This window comes from Narcine bancroftii, chromosome 9, assembly GCF_036971445.1.
Source record: "Narcine bancroftii isolate sNarBan1 chromosome 9, sNarBan1.hap1, whole genome shotgun sequence".
Lineage (NCBI taxonomy): Eukaryota > Metazoa > Chordata > Chondrichthyes > Torpediniformes > Narcinidae > Narcine > Narcine bancroftii.
In genome coordinates this window covers 111,795,614-111,813,101 of record NC_091477.1, presented here as the reverse complement: position 1 = coordinate 111,813,101, position 17,488 = coordinate 111,795,614, and the positions used below count along the sequence as shown (strand labels likewise).

The 17,488-nt window shown below is 42.4% G+C and overlaps 1 protein-coding gene across 1 annotated transcript in view; it reads right to left on the bottom strand.

The window, feature by feature from the left end:
- Nucleotides 1–17,488, bottom strand: part of dner (delta/notch-like EGF repeat containing) — a 160,410-nt gene that overhangs the window by 67,125 nt on the left and 75,797 nt on the right. Inside the window, exons 3-4 of the mRNA XM_069897348.1 lie at nt 11,366–11,466; nt 995–1,161 (exon numbers count right to left, since the gene is read on the bottom strand). Of these exons, the coding sequence (XP_069753449.1) occupies nt 995–1,161; nt 11,366–11,466 (268 nt within the window). The remainder of the gene's footprint in view (nt 1–994; nt 1,162–11,365; nt 11,467–17,488) is intronic.

Below are 17,488 nucleotides of genomic sequence, written 5' to 3'. Positions count from 1 at the left end.
AATTGGTTGGAGCAAGATGAAGCAGGGCAGGATAAAGATGGTGACAGCTGTGGGAGGACAGATGGGACTAGATGGAACCAGAAATGGGAGGGGATGGAGATGGATGGATTCAGAAAAGAAGGGGATGGAAATTTGGGAAGGGATGGGGGCGATGTGCAAGGGTGGTTTGGCAATGGGGACAATAAACAGCGTAGGGGATGGGAAGGACCAAAGAAAGAGGAGAGGATAAGACAATAGATCCCTGAAATTGGAAATTTTCATGTTAAAAATTAACATGCAAGCATTGTAGGTTCAATAAAGCTTTAATGATCAAATCCGACTGCTATCCAGAGGATTATTCAACAGTTCAGACAGGAAACTGCCCAGAACAAAGGATAATGCATGAGCTTTCTCCTGGAGAGTCATCAGACCAGGCTGATCAATCAAGGTTACCCCTCCCACAGGTGAGTGTGCACCCTGAGTTGACACCCCCACCCCCCTCCTCAAGCAGGCTGCATGTTGAGCAGCTCTTTCTTTTTTTCCTCTGAGAATGAACCCTTGCTCCACTCTAGGTTTTGAGTTGTGGGTGACACTGGAGAGTCCATTGTAAGCTGTGTTCCACAGTACAGGGTGGGGTATTGTGGTCCATACCTAGAAAGAACTGGGATGCCTTATTCTTGTAATCTGTGTGATTATATTTTGTAGTTACATGGGACACTGTGCCTGTAGGTGGTGGGTACTGTTTGTTTAACCTACGTTTCACAATCAGGAGTTACATTTATCAGTAATTAACCAGCATCAAATTGACATTAATTGTGTTTAGTGTGTGTGTGTGTGTGTGTGTGTGTGTGTGTGTGTGTGTGTGTGTGTGTGTGTGTGTGTGTGTGTGTGTGTGTGTGTGTGTGTGTACTTGGAACTTCCAATCTTGTTCTCCACATCACACCTACCAAGACACTTAAGCACTCATTCAACAAAATAAAGAATGAAAAATCAGACTAGTATCAAAACTGCTTACCAATAAAGTAGTTGCTACCTGTCGACATCATCTCCTCTAGAAGAACAAATCCATCCCCAGTGTGCAACGGCAAGATACTTTTTCCATTTGAAATGGAGCATTGTTGGAAATCAGCTTCTGTGACTTCCCAGAATCCAACAGATGTATTGATCCCATTCAGTTTAATTCTGGAAAATAAAAGATGGATTATGAATGATTTCAGACATGCTTGATTGAAGAATTTAAAGAGGGAAAGACAAAAGTCTACTGAAGCTGTGATTGTAGTAAAAACACAGAAATGCAGGAGAAATTCAGCTGGTCTCACAGCGTCCATAGGAGGTAAAGATAAACGTCGGTAATATATCTTTACCTCCTACGGATGCTGCGAAACTGGCTGCGTTCCTCCAGCATTTCTGTGAATTTATTTCTGACTAGCACTTTGAGTTTCATGAAAAAAATGGAGCTCCCATTTCACAAGGCATTTAAGCAATTAGGAAAGTATTTATTGGAAGTGAGCTGGTGTACAAAAGGAGTGATGTGCAGTTTGAGTTAAACAGAGCTCTTCTGAGGCAGCATTTGGAATATTGTCTGCAGGAGCTAAAGGGACTTTAACAAAGATTCACCCAATTGATTCTGGGATATAGGCATGTATCTTGGAAGATAATTAACCAAATTGCCTTTATTCCCTTGATGTTAGAAGAACAAGAGGTGATCTCACTGAAATGTTCAAATTTCTTTAAGGAACTGACAGAATAGCAGTGTGATTGATGCTTCTTCTGGCTGGTGTGTCCACAATTAGAGATCAGAGGGCTGAAAGTAAGGTTTTGGCCATTTGGGACAAAGATGAGCAGAAATATCTTCATCAAAAGAGTGTGTGAGATCTGTGGAGACACCGTTGCCAAGGATATTCAAGAAGGTGCTTCATAGGGCAATGGATACAAAGAGAATTAAGGGATATGAGGTGATTTGAGATCAAAGATGATAGATCCACTATGATCCTGTGAATCGGCGGTGTAGCTAAATGATTAGAATGGCCCACTCTAATTCCACTAAATATATACTTGTCAGGTAATCATTGAACAAAAAGAGTGCCCCTTGGTGAAGAAATGCTGCTGTACATCTGACCTCTGACAAACCTTTAGCTTCTGACATGGATCATTGATCGGAACCAAAGTTCAGGTTCAAAGTTCAAATTTATTTTTTAAGTATATACATGGCATCACATTCAACCCTGGGATTCTTTTTACTGCAGTCCAACTATAAACTGTACTCAAGAAAAAAGATATGTATACAAAAAGAGAAATGTGAACAAACAGTGCAAGTACAGAATAATTAAACATTCAGTTATAATCAATGTGCAAAGAAAGAGCCCTTAAATGAGTTTCTGATTGAGTCCTGTTGTTGAGGAGTCTGATGGTGGAGGGGGAGCAGCTGTTCCTGAACCTGGTGATACATGTTTTATGGCACCTATTCCTCTTTCTTGATGGTAGCAGCAAGAACACAGCATGTCCTGGGTGGTGTGCATCCTTGATGATTGCTGCTGCTCTCTGAAGGCAGCGTTCCGTATAGATATCCTTGATGGTGGGGAGAGTTTTGCCCGTGATGTACTGGGCTGCATCCATAACCTTTTGCAGAGCTTTCTGCTCAGAGCTATTAGTGCCCCTATAGCAGGTCATGGTGCAGTAGCTCATCACACTTTCCATTACATATCTGTAGAAGTTCATCAAGGCTTCCAGTGACATACCAAACCTCTGCAAACTCCTGAGGAAGTCGAGGCGATGACTTTTTTTCATGATGACTTCAGTATGTTGGGTCCAGGGAAGGACCTTCAAGATAGTGACTCCAAGGAATTTAAATTTGCTCACCCTCTCCACCGTTGATCCCAAATTATCACTGGATTGTATAGCTCTACTTTTCCTTTCTCAAAGTTTACAATCAGCTCCTTGGTTTTAGTGACATTTAGTGAGAAGTGGTTGTCAGGCCACCAATCAGCCATGTTTTCAGTGAGAAGTGGTTGTCAGGCCAACCAATCAGCCATGTTTTCAGTCTTCCTCCTGTATGCTGACTCATCACCCCCTTTTATACATCCATCTATGGTGGTATCATCAGTAAGTTTGTAAATGGTGTCATCGTACTGAGTCACACAATTATTGGTGTAAAGCCAGTAGAGCAGGGTGCTTAGTAGGCAACCCTGTGGTGCTCCAGTGCTGATGCTAGGCCACCCAGATTGTGGTCTGTAGGTGAGTAAATGCAGGATCCAATTACACAGTGGGGTATTGAGGCCCAGGTTTTGGAATTTGCTGATTTTGACGATAACATGGTGCTGAATGCCGGCTGGTATTCAATAAAGGCCATCCTGATGTATGGATCTTTGATGTCCAGATTTTCCAGGGTTTTTGCGTAGAGAAAGTGAGGTGGCATCTGCAGTATACCTGTTGCTGAGAGAGACAAATTGGAATGGATCCACGTCATCACTTAGACAGGAGCTGACGTGCTTCAAGACCAGCCTGTCAAAATGCTTCATCAATGGAGGTTGGTAGTCATTTAGGCAGGTTATTGCACTCTTCTTGGGCACAGGTACTAATGAGGTCAGTTTGAAACAGATGGGTACCTGGGTACCACGCCCTGTTGGAATTAGACGTTGATGATGTTTCTGAATACGTCAGCCATTTGGGAAGCATAGGTTTTCAATACTTGGCTGAGTACTCCATCTGAACTAGATGCTTTCCTTGGATTCACTCTCCTAAAGGCAGCCCATAAGTCATCTTCAGATAATGACAGTGGAGGATCATCAGGGAACATGGGAGTGCACAATGGTTCTTCCTTATTCTGATGTTCAAATCCTACATAGAAGACATTGAGCTCATCTGGGAGTGAAGCCTTCCTGTAATCTATTGCACCAGATTTGTCTTTTAGCAGATTATGCCATTTAGGCCCTACCATAGGTATCGGATAACCTTCGTTGTTTCCCTTCTTTTCCCAGAATCTCCACCTTTCCTGGGCAGAGGTCATACCTGTTCCCTGTGTAGCATTCTGAATCTCTGGACTTAAATGCCTGTGATCTGGCTCTCAGTAAGTTCTGGATTTCATTGTTCATCCCGGGCTTCTGGTTGGGAAAATCCCTAAAGGATTTGATGGGGGACACTCTCATCCAGAGCTGTTTGATAAAGTCTGTAACGGCCCTGGTGTAATCATTCAGATCCTTAGATGAGTTCTTGAACACAGCCCAATCCATTGACTTTGAGCAATCCTGTAATTGTTTTTCAGCCTCCTGTGACCACCTTCAGGCTGTCCTGATCTTTGGATCCTCTTTTTAGGCTCTGTCTGTATGCTGATAAAAGGAGCACAGTCAAGTGATCCGACTTGCCAAAATGTGGTCTCGGGAAATAATGGTAGGCCTTCCTTAACTTGGTGTAGCAGTGATCAAGTGTGCTGGGATCTCTGGTGAAGTAGGTCACATGCTGTAGATAGTTGGGCAGGGTTTTCTTGGTTAAAGTGGACTGACTATGATTAGTGCAATGGAGTGGGCCTTCTCTTGTTTACTGACCACATCGTGTAGCTCCGCAAATGCCTGGTTGTAATTGGCATTGGGAGCGACGTAACTCCAATGAGAATCACTGATGAGAACTTTCGGGGTAGTTAGAAGGGTCTGCATTTAATCAACGGCTGCTCTAAGGCAGAGGAGCAGATCATCAACATGACCTCAATGTTTGTGCACCAGCCAGTATTAACTAAAAAGCACACATCGCCCCCTCTGTCTTTGCCAGAATCAGAATTCTCATCCGGGCTGTGAACTGTGAAACCCTCTAGTCGAATCACGGCATCTGTCAGTCAGGACTTGGTGCAGCAAACAACTGAGATTTGTCTTACCCACCTCTGATAAAGCAGCCTTATCCTGTGGTCATTAATTTTATTTTCTGATGGCTGGACATCTGCCAGTAGTATGGACAGTAGCTGAGGACTCAGTCCCCTGGGCTTCATTCTGGTTTGGATCCCATGCCACATTTCCAGCTTTGACCTTGGTGGTGGCCTGGCCCTTTAAGACCTCTGTGGCCCAAAGCTGACTCAGTTGTTGTTCAAGAGATCTAAACATCATCTATGTGGTTCAGCAGGTTATCATTGGAAAAAAAACCGCATGATACCGATTGTAGTGAAAGCAGATCAGAAGGTGAATATTTAAAAGGATGGATAGTAGGGGGCTTCTGCAGTCAGCAGAAAGTCACCAGCATGAACAACATCAGACATGTCTCCACACCTCTGCCTGCTGATGGGCAGATGCACAACCGTAATAAGAGAAACTACTTGTGACTACAGATGTTCAAATTAGAAATCGTGCAAGTTAAGAGATAAAATAAAATCATACAAAATAGCTAAAGCATTGCAGATCCTGGAAAGATGTAAAGCACTAAAAGACAACAGCAAATGACAGCCACAAATAGGAAACCGAAAGGAGACTAGCAGCATATAATTGTAAGAATGAAGAGAGCAATCGGACTAATGTGTATAATAGGAGAGTATAAATGGAGATGGTAAAGTTGCAGGATTATGGTGCATCAGGGCCGCACAGTTAGCGCTATGCTTTTACAGTGCCAGCGATCAGGAAAGAGGTTCTAATTCTTCCCGTGTCTGCTTGGATTTTTCCCAAGGGCTCTGGTTTCCTCCCACCATTCAAAGGTCTAGGTCAATTGGGTGTAAATTGGGCAGCATTGACTTGTGGGCCGAAATAGCCTATTACTGACAAACAAGATGTGCTCCACACCAGGGTCATGCCTAGCGCGGAATGCCACACTGACCACCGGCTGGTTCGCTGCAAGCTCAACCTTCACTTCAAGCCAAAGCCCAGGAACAATAAAGCCCCCAGAAAGAGGTTCAATGTTGGAAAACTGCAGTCAGACGAAGCGAGAGGAAACCTCCAGGCAAACCTCAAAGCAAAGCTCGACGTTGCAACCCGCCTCACGGACCCGTCCCCTGAAACCTTCTGGGATCAGTTGAAGACTACCATACTGCAATCCACTGAAGAGGTACTGGGCTTCTCCTCCAGGAAAAACAAGGACTGGTTTGACGAAAACAGCCAGGAAATCCAGGAGCTGCTGGCAAAGAAGCGAGCTGCCCACCAGGCTCACCTTACAAAGCCGTCCTGTCCAGAGAAGAAACAAGCCTTCCGTCGCGCATGCAGCCATCTTCAGCGCAAACTCCGGGAGATCCAAAATGAGTGGTGGACTAGCCTCGCCAAACGAACACAGCTCAGCGCGGACATTGGCGACTTCAGGGGTTTCTACGAGGCTCTAAAGGCTGTGTACGGCCCCTCACCCCAAGTCCAAAGCCCGCTGCGCAGCTCAGACGGCAAAGTCCTCCTCAGCGACAAGATCTCCATCCTCAACCGATGGTCAGAACACTTCCAATCTCTTTTCAGTACCAACCGCTCAGTCCAAGATTCCGCCCTGCTCCAGCTCCCTCAACAGCCCCTAAGGCTAGAGCTGGATGAGGTTCCCACCCTGGATGAGACATATAAGGCAATCGAACAACTGAAAAGTGGCAAAGCAGCAGGTATGGATGGAATCCCCCCAGAAGTCTGGAAGGCTGGCGGCAAAACTCTGCATGCCAAACTGCATGAGTTTTTCAAGCTTTGTTGGGACCAAGGTAAACTGCCTCAGGATCTTCGTGATGCCACCATCATCACCCTGTACAAAAACAAAGGCGAGAAATCAGACTGCTCAAACTACAGGGGAATCACGTTGCTCTCCATTGCAGGCAAAATCTTCGCTAGGATTCTACTAAATAGAATAATACCTAGTGTCGCTGAGAATATTCTCCCAGAATCACAGTGCGGCTTTCGCGCTAACAGAGGAACCACTGACATGGTCTTTGCCCTCAGACAGCTCCAAGAAAAGTGTAGAGAACAAAACAAAGGACTCTACATCACCTTTGTTGACCTCACCAAAGCCTTCGACACCGTGAGCAGGAAAGGGCTTTGGCAAATACTAGAGCGCATCGGATGTCCCCCAAAGTTCCTCAACATGATTATCCAACTGCACGAAAACCAACAAGGTCGGGTCAGATACAGCAATGAGCTCTCTGAACCCTTCTCCATTAACAATGGCGTGAAGCAAGGCTGTGTTCTCGCACCAACCCTCTTTTCAATCTTCTTCAGCATGATGCTGAACCAAGCCATGAAAGACCCCAACAATGAAGACGCTGTTTACATCCGGTACCGCACGGATGGCAGTCTCTTCAATCTGAGGCGCCTGCAAGCTCACACCAAGACACAAGAGAAACTTGTCCGTGAACTACTCTTTGCAGATGATGCCGCTTTAGTTGCCCATTCAGAGCCAGCTCTTCAGCGCTTGACGTCCTGCTTTGCGGAAACTGCCAAAATGTTTGGCCTGGAAGTCAGCCTGAAGAAAACTGAGGTCCTCCATCAGCCAGCTCCCCACCATGACTACCAGCCCCCCCACATCTCCATCGGGCACACAAAACTCAAAACGGTCAACCAGTTTACCTATCTCGGCTGCACCATTTCATCAGATGCAAGGATCGACAATGAGATAGACAACAGACTCGCCAAGGCAAATAGCGCCTTTGGAAGACTACACAAAAGAGTCTGGAAAAACAACCAACTGAAAAACCTCACAAAGATAAGCGTATACAGAGCCGTTGTCATACCCACACTCCTGTTCGGCTCCGAATCATGGGTCCTCTACCGGCACCACCTACGGCTCCTAGAACGCTTCCACCAGCGTTGTCTCCGCTCCATCCTCAACATCCATTGGAGCGCTCACACCCCTAACGTCGAGGTACTCGAGATGGCAGAGGTCGACAGCATCGAGTCCACGCTGCTGAAGATCCAGCTGCGCTGGATGGGTCACGTCTCCAGAATGGAGGACCATCGCCTTCCCAAGATCGTATTATATGGCGAGCTCTCCACTGGCCACCGTGACAGAGGTGCACCAAAGAAAAGGTACAAGGACTGCCTAAAGAAATCTCTTGGTGCCTGCCACATTGACCACCGCCAGTGGGCTGATAACGCCTCAAACCGTGCATCTTGGCGCCTCACAGTTTGGCGGGCAGCAGCCTCCTTTGAAGAAGACCGCAGAGCCCACCTCACTGACAAAAGGCAAAGGAGGAAAAACCCAACACCCAACCCCAACCAACCAATTTTCCCTTGCAACCGCTGCAATCGTGTCTGCCTGTCCCGCATCGGACTGGTCAGCCACAAACGAGCCTGCAGCTGACGTGGACTTTTTACCCCCTCCATAAATCTTCGTCCGCGAAGCCAAGCCAAAGAAAGAAGAAATGTCTACATTTAATTTAAAAATTTAAATCATTTGAGGAAGAGGAGAGAATCAGAGATAGAAGAAAGAAATCCAAGTCAACTCACACTGAACCACAGGTCAGGCTTCCAAAATCAAAATCAATTCAAAGAAAGTATTAGCACTGCAAACTGACAATTCCCCAAGAGCAAAGCATTGGTGTCTCAGTTCCTTAAAGGAAGTCACCTTCTCAAGTTTGCTTTATTCAGGAATTGCTGCTTTAGATTGGAAATTTATTAATGTCACTTTGCACATTATAAAAGGAGACTGAGGGAAAACAGGGCCATTTAGCCAATATTTGTTGGCAGGAAACTATTGGGATCCAGAAAGCTGACTTTGAAAAGTTTTGATGGATTAGAGTGCGTGAACATAGATTTGTGAAAGCAAGATCTGTCTTATAAATTTCTTCATAATTTAAAATAAAATATGTTATTAGGCCATTGGTTATTTATAGATATTACTTATACAGATGTCTGGAAGGCACTTAATTAACCTCCCATTAGAGATAAAACTGAAGCTTGTGAAATCAAAGGCAAATTATTGGCTTTAGTGAAGAACCTGGCAGTGCAGCAGAGATAATGTCTTGGAAGGATTTAACTCAGAGGATCTTGCAAAGAACTGGTTTGGGTCACAACTGTTCACAATTTTCATAAACAACTGAAATAATGGGATGGATGGACAGACTTTGAGGTTTGGTTGTGATACAAAGATAAACCTCAGAATGGAGAGGGTAGAAGTATGCTTTACATCATTAAATATTACCAATAGATTAAGGCAATAGACAAAACTACATCTGTTGCATTTCAATGCTGCCAAACGTAAGATTATTTTCTTTGAATGCTTTAAAAAAAAAAGGTCAGAGATAACACCTGAAAATGACATAAAGCAGAAGCGCTGGAAATGCAAAAACATTTGACATTCTGGGTCTAAAAGTAATTTAAATATCTTTGCCAAGTAGACAAAATCATTCAAAAGACCAAAGGAATTCTGGTTTCCTATTAAAAATACAGATTGAAGGGATGTAGGCCAGGTCTGTTGGAGGAAAACAGGAAGGGATGTCACAAACCTGTACTTGTAACAAGTAAAAACACAAAACACTGGAGGAGTTCAGCAGGTCAAACCGGGTCCTTTATGTAGGTATACGGTATAAGGTATACGGTATAAGGTAAAGATACAGAACTGACGTTTTGAGCCCTTCATCAAGGTATGAGAAAATGCCAGCAGGTGTCCAAACAAAAAAGGAAGGGGGAGGGGGTGGCAAAGACAGGAGATGATAGGTGAGGAGAGGAGGGAGGGGAAAGCAGCAATGAGTGGGAGGGGGGAATGGTTGGGTGGGTAAGGGGGAAGGGAGGGGAGAACTGGAAAGACAGGAAAGAGGGAGGGGAAAGAAAAGGTGAGCAAGTTCAGCAGAAGGCAGCAAAATCAATGTTAATGCCATCTGGCTGGAGGGTGCCCAGACAGAAAATAAAGTGTTGTTTCTCCAATCTGCAGGTGGTCAGAGTGGGATAGTACATAAGGCCATGGACAGACATGTGAGTCTGGGAGTGTGACAACACTAGTGGCTTTCCAGCAGTCCATGAAAAACCATAGAACTTTCTCAGGAAAATTTTAGATCTCTCTGTGAGCTGAATAGTTTGCAAAAGGAATTGTTCATTGAGAGTCACTGACTTGAATAACATTTGCTTTCTCTGCAGAACTTCCATTGAATGGCTGTCTAAAGAATGTATAGATGAACAGATCAACGTTCACAAGTAAGAATTTTTCAGTGCCAATAAGTTCAGAAATCTTTCTCTTCGAAAAAACTTTTTAAAAATTGAACAACATGTGGACGTTTAGATAGAGATGTCACAATCAAAAGGCAAATTGGTTTATTTTGCTTGTATTTAGATTATTTTGTGAGATTTGAATGCAGCAAAATTAATTTTAGCATGTGATCCTCTTGTAAGCCTTGACCAGATTTATCTGAGTTATGTTTAACTGAACTGAGGATAGAAGTTAGCGCTATAAAATCTTGGTTTAGAATACACCTCTATTACCATAATTATTTCTTAAAACAATAGCTCAAGAAAGATTAATTAGCCTCAGAGAAAATGTTGCTTACATTTAGCAGAATCATAAAGATATGAGGGGTATCACAGACATGCGTATTGGCTTCGATACTTTATGAAGAATTGGTCAGGTAACTGGAACAAAACTACTGTACTTCTGCCTATTGTGGAAGCAGGAATGGAGGCACACTAGAGACACCAAGGACAGACTTTTCAGGTGTGAAAAGTCCGTGCAGATGATATTTCTACCTTTAGTGCTTGGTCATTTGTTAAAAGGATAAGGGAGAAAGGTTTGACAGTGAAACCAGAAAGTCTACAGATGCTGCAACTGTAGTAAAAACACACAGAAATGCTGAAGGAATTCAACTGGCCTCGCAGCATCCATAGGAGGTAAAGATACATGACCGATGTTTTGGGCCTGTCCTTTTTCAAGATACAAGCAAAGAACACAGAGACGTCAGAATAAAGATTGAAGAATGGGAAGGGGAGGAGTCCAGACGAACAAAAGGTGTTAATAGGATATGATAAGAGGAAAGGTGAGAATCGATTTTGGTTCTGTGAAAGGAGCCGGAGGAAAAAGGAAAGAGAGAGGGGTAGAGAGAGAGAAAGAGAGAGTGAAAGAGCTGGGGGAAAGCAACAGGGAGAAGAAGGGGGAGTTCAATGGAAACTGGAGGTTGATTTTAATTCCATCTGGTTGGAAGGTGCCCAAACAGAAGATGAGGTATTGTTCCTCCATTTTTCAGATGGTCTCCCTCTAGTGGTGCATGAGATCATGGGTTTAATAGTTCCAGACCTTGAGGAAGGGCTCCAGCCCAAAATGTGGTTCTGTATCTTTATCTTTGCTACATAAAATACACCGTTTATCCTGCTCAGTTTCTCCAGTGTGGTGTTTTCTCCTTTCCCATTAGGATTTTACATTCCTCACCCATCTCCTGTGGTTGTTTATGGAGCAAATTAGCATGTTTCTCTGTCAGCAATGGAGATACTTTGACTCAGTCATGATCCATTCACCACGATCAGAGAAGTATCTTTACCTTAGTGCAGTCTCTTCAGGTACTTCAAGAATAGGTGGCTGGTTGTAAGTTGATTCATTGGAGCTTCTGTTCTCACAGAGAAAGTTTGAGACAGTGATGATCTGATTGATAAAGAGAGGTTAAAATTGTTAACTGTCTCTTGAAAATATTTCCAGATCTACAGAAATGTAAAAACTGTTTCATTGCAGGAGAACATGAAACTGGCCCTTTAGCCCACCAAACCCACACGACCATCATGCTCCTACATTGGAGAAATCAAACTTTGTTCATGCCACATTCCCTTCAAATCTTCCTAAAATCTACTACTCATCTCCACCAGAAGTAGTTTACAGCAGACAATTTAACCTACCAACTAACAAGTCTTTAGGATGTGACAGGCAACTGGAGTAAGGAGTTTTCAAAAAAATAGATACGAGCACTGGAAGAATCTCCATGCAGGTGGAATCCAGAGTTCAGCTGTGGGGGAACAACTTTACTCACTGTGCAACATCATTCTTCAAATAGGAAATAATAAATATTCAAATAATTGGCCAGAAGGAGAACTAGACGATGTGAAAATGTGAAGAGGTGTAAGGAGACCAGGCATTGCGGCAGGGCATTGAAACATGAACGGTCAGAGACAGTAGAGGAAAGCTAGGAGAACCATGTTGGACTCAGAGGTAGCAGTCAGCAGAAGGCAAGCGATGAGCAGCAAACAGGCGGAGGAGCTGGCTGCGAGCACCACACATGGACCTGAAAGGAAGATGGGTGGAGCACAAGCGGATATGATCGGAAGTTGGGTTGGGACACAAGGGGACATGAAAGGAAGGTGGGTTGGGATGCAAGTGGAGACGGAAGGGTAATAGCCGAATGGACCATGCACTGGTGAACCAGGTACAGAATGGATAATGTAAAGGGGCAACTAACCTAAGAATATGCAACGCATTTGGATACAGGGTGAACAGGTGATTGGAAGTAGACCAGGGAGCAAGTACAAACTCGGGATTTGAACCTGGTCCTGATCGCTGTAAAGGCGTTGCGCTAACCGCTAATCCAACCGCGCTGCCCAAAAGAAAATAGAATGTGAATTCACCCTTAACAAATATTCATTGACACATTTGGCTCCTCATCCTGAAGTGGCTCAACTGTAAAATTCTCCTGATCTAAAATTCTTCCAAGACCTCAACCCCATTTTGAAATCTCCAGCTTTACAGTCCTCTGGATACCTTTTCTCCTCAAACAATAGGTCATTGTCCATCCGTACATTTCATTCTTCCACTGTTAAAGATCTGTCTTCATCTGCTCAGCCTACCATAAAAAAAGATCTTAATCTCCCTCATATCTATTTGACCGAGTTATTTTAATCATTCAGCTGTGACCTGTGTCAGACTTTTGATAAATCTGTGAGGCATTAAGATGTTTCCCTACATTAGAAAATTGTATAAAAGCCAATTGTGAAGAAATGCAAATTTAAAACAAAAATGATCATTCTCACAAGATGACAATGGAAATTGATCCTCTGTTTCGACTGCTCTTTATCTTGAATATGTTAGAATTCCTCACGTGTGCATCCGTGACCTGGTCATAGACATGCTCAGCTGTGCCAGGGAAGGTCTTAAAATCATTATATTCAAACGGTCATGCCCCTTGCAAGGGTCATTGCCACAGCCAATCTCAGACACGTGAGACCTGATAATTACCATTCTGCAAACCAGAGGTGGTCAAATCATGGCCCCTGCGGCCTGTTGCCCCAGTTTAAATGGCCCAGGGTGTATTTTAATAAAATAGAATATGATCCATTAGAACATAATCTCTAACAATAAATTGCACTGCATGTACATTGCACTTCATAGTTTCAACACTAGTTGTTGCTACCATTTTGAACAGTAACTAGACCGACCAATGCAATATTACTCATTGATGAAAAGATTTACCTCAGTTAACAATGTTTCACTCAGATGATTAAATATGATGGAACTGAAAAGATGGGGTGCTGAAAATTTGGAAAATGAATACATTTTCACAGAAGTCAAGGGGAAGTGTGTTTGATTTGCAAGGAATTTGTTAACTTTAATAGCCTATCTAGAGACTTACACATTTCATCATAATCATGAAGGTAGACACTGGGCCCTGAACTGTATTCACTGAGAGTTGTGGAGGAATGATGGAGGTGGCCTTGCCCCTTTCTTGATCTTTTCTCTTGTTCTTATTTTTGAATGAGAGTTTTAAAGAGTTTCATTGTATTCACTTCAATTAAACTTAAGAGCAGCAGATACAGAAATGCCTGCAGTAATATGTGACCACATCAATAAACTACTGTAATGTCAACAGCTAAACTGTTCAGTTATTTCGATAAAAAAATAATTTTCAAAGGCACAGGAATTTTATGGTCTAAAACACGACTTTTCTTACAGTGTATCTGGTTGAAAACTGCTGGGCTTAATATTGTTTGGCCTGTGACTCCTTATGTTTTTTCTGAATGTGGCCCACAACCAAAAATGTTTGGCCACTCCTCCTGTAAACTATCCAGTTCAGGTCAAGGCAACTACATTACACATTTGATGCAGGAAGAAGGACAGAAATCTACCACTGGGCACCCACCCAGTGTGCCCACCATCATTAGGAAAGGCCTATATTAAAAAATTTGAAAAAGCTGATATAGTTAGACCAAATTCTATGATTCGAACTGCTCTACACAAAGTAGTTTAGATTTTCCGCAAATAAGCAATTTTGCATTTTTTTGGTGACACGTGCCTTTTGCCTGCCAAAAAATGCCAAAGTGGGCAGATTCTGCCTGTGGTGAGCCATTGGGGCTTGCTGAAAAGGTACATTGGCTTCCAAGGATTGAAATGTACCTGCTGCAACTCATGGTCACTCCAGCCAGCAGAGCCATGATGGAGAAACACAAGAACTGGAGCTGATGGATTCTTTTGGGAACAAAGGAAAACTATAGGGACTGAGGCAACATTTATGGAAAGAAATGGTCAGTCAACATTTTGGGGCAGGACACTTTGGTGAGCCTTGATGCAATGAATGGCCTTTGATGTCATAAGAAAGTAAATGGATTTTATGCAAAAATGCTGGAGAAACACAGCAAGTCATGCAAAGATAAAGATACATAATGAATGTTTCGGGCCTGCGCCCTTCATCAAGGTATGAGCAAAAAGCAGACAGGCACGTAAATAAAAGGGTGGGGGGAAGGGTAGGTGGAGGAGCACACGCTGTGGAGTCAAGAAGTCGTAAGTGGATATGGGTGGGAAGGATATGTTATCCTGGAGATGTAGAAAGCATGATTCAGTTCTCTCTCCTGCTGTTACAAGTACCCGTGATGAGCATTGTAAGGGCCCGAGGGAATGGATAGCCAGGGAAATAGTTGGCAGAATGTTTTCCAGCAAGTTGGAATGCTAGAATCTGAATGGAAAATCTGAACCTTCAGATATTGAAGAATAGTCACTACACAATAACACCTGCTGAATCAGGTTCCATAAAGCTACGATAAGAAAAAAAGCATGCAGTTCAAACAAATTCAAACAAAAAGCTTCACGGTGGTTTATTATTTCAATACCTTGACAACAATCATTCCCAATCTATGAATTTTTCCACAAACGTTGTCTGACCTGCTTAACACTCGCACGTTCATAAAGAGTAAAGCAAAGTTTAATGAGCTGAATGTTTGCAGCTGCTATTAATCTGATCAAAGGGTACAAGAATCTCTTGAGGTGGAAATATCTATTTATAGCTGAACTGCTCACAAATTCTACCTTTGAGCCACCAGTCAGACTGTGCAATATTCACATTTAGATGGAGGACCTCGTGGCCATCATGAGACATGTATTTTAAAAATCCAGCAAGGGCTGAAATCTTCCTCGATCTAATGGATATTAAAGTCCATATAACCATATAACCACTTACAGCACAGAACAGGCCAGTTCAGCCCTACTAGTCCATGCCGTAACAAATCCCCACCCTCCTAGTCCCACTGACCAGCACCCGGTCCATACCCCTCCAGTCCTCTCCTCTCCATGTAACTATCTAGTCTTTCCTTAAATGTAACCAATGATACCGCCTCGACCACGTCTGTCGGAAGCTCATTCCACATCCCCACCACCCTTTGCGTAAAGAAATTTCCCCTCATGTTCCCCTTATAATTTTCCCCCTTCAATCTTAAACCATGCCCTCTAGTTTGAATCTCCCCCACTCTTAATTGAAAAAGTCTATTCACGTTTACTGTCTGTCCCTTTTAAAATCTTAAACACCTCTATCAAGTCCCCTCTCAATCTTCTACGCTCCAGAGAAAAAAGCCCCAGTCTGCACAACCTTTCCCTGTAACTCAAACCTTGAAATCCTGTCAACATTCTCGTGAACCTTCTCTGCACTCTCTCTATTTTGTTTATATCTTTCCTATAATTTGGTGACCAAAACTGTACACAGTACTCCAAATTTGGCCTCACCAATGTTTTGTACAATTTCATCATAACCTCCCTCCTCTTGAATTCAATACTCCAATTTATGAAGGCCAAATGCCTTCTTCAGTGTAAAATAAGTAAAATCAGTCAATGTTAACATTAACGACCCTCACTTGTAGATTTAAATTGGAACTAAAAGTCACATTTCACCAGATTCGGTGTCAGAACAAATCTAATTGGATGGTATAAGGATAACCACGGGGGGGGGGGGAAACAATAACTTATATCTAACTCATTGGCTGACATTATGCTAGCTATAGCTCCTCTTTGTCAATGTTTCAGTTTGTGAGTCTAGTTTTACAGTTTTTTTATTGCATGCACTTTGTTCTGTCTTATATTTCATCTTCTGATCCCATAGTTATGATGCTAATTTTCAATAGCATAACATTTTAGATGCAAATTTGAAAGCCATAATTGTAATTTGCCAGCTGGATGGTAGATTAATTTAATGCAATATATAATCTTGGCTGTGACTAATCCTGATACATCAATGAAAAATTCCAACTGTATTTATTTATTTTTTTAAATATTATTTATTAATCATGATAAATCATACAGTAAAGATACAAACAAGTAAAACATATTGCATACATGATATTTTTACCCCTTACAACCCCCTTCCCTAACCCACCCATCCCTCCCAACCTCCCTTTAAACTACCCCAAAGGAAAAAGGAAAGAAGAGATCTATTAATGTAACACTTTTTAATTATTTGTCATGGCTCAGAGCATCAATGTGTGGGAAAAAGATTAATAATTCAACCCCATATTTATTCCAAATATGGGCTCCAGGCTTTAACAAAAAAAGAATAATTATTATGTAAATTATATGTTATCTTATCCAACGGAATACAAGATCTAATTTCCAAATGCCATCGCTGAATACTCAAATTAGTCTCCTTTTTCCAAGTAATTGCCAAACATTTTCAAGCCACGGCTAAAGCCAATCTCAAAAAAAGCAATTTGAAATTTATTTAATTTTAACTCCAAGCTCATTTTCCTAATATAACCCAATAAAAATACTAAAGGGTCAAGTGGTATCTTCAATTTAAAAATAGCTTCTAAAAGTTCCTTAAATCTACCCCAAAAAAGGTTTCACCATCTCACATAACCAAGTAGAATGTAAAAGAGAACCAACTTCCTTATGACATCTGAAACATTAATCAGAAGAGATAAACTTATATTTGAGTATAACTGATGAAGAAAATTATAATGAACCAATCTATACCTTACAATTTTAGTCATACTATCTTCTTGTATTTATTTCTTTATCTTTGACTGGAAGGATTCCATTAGCAGAATCCTAGAAATCCTCAGAAAGACAGACAGCAACTGCAAAGAAGTAGAGTTAACGACGCAATGTAAAGCCTGAGAAATGGCAAATGTGCTACAGGTTTGATGCATTAGCAATAACATGAAAGACTGAAGTTACAGAACTTAGTCTCATATTAGGCTTTTATTTACATAAACTTGAAGGTCATCCTGTGCTGTGACCCAGGCTTTCTGGGGAGGAGTTATGGAGGGAGGAGCCGCAGAGACAGTCACAGTGTGAGGTTTTAAGCAGTTTTTAGTCCAGGGATATAGACAAAAGTCCATAAAACAGGTGGAAGGGATGGTTTACTATTGATAAAATGCAAAACAAAGAGTAGAAATGTTTCTGGTAAAGAAACCAAAGGGAA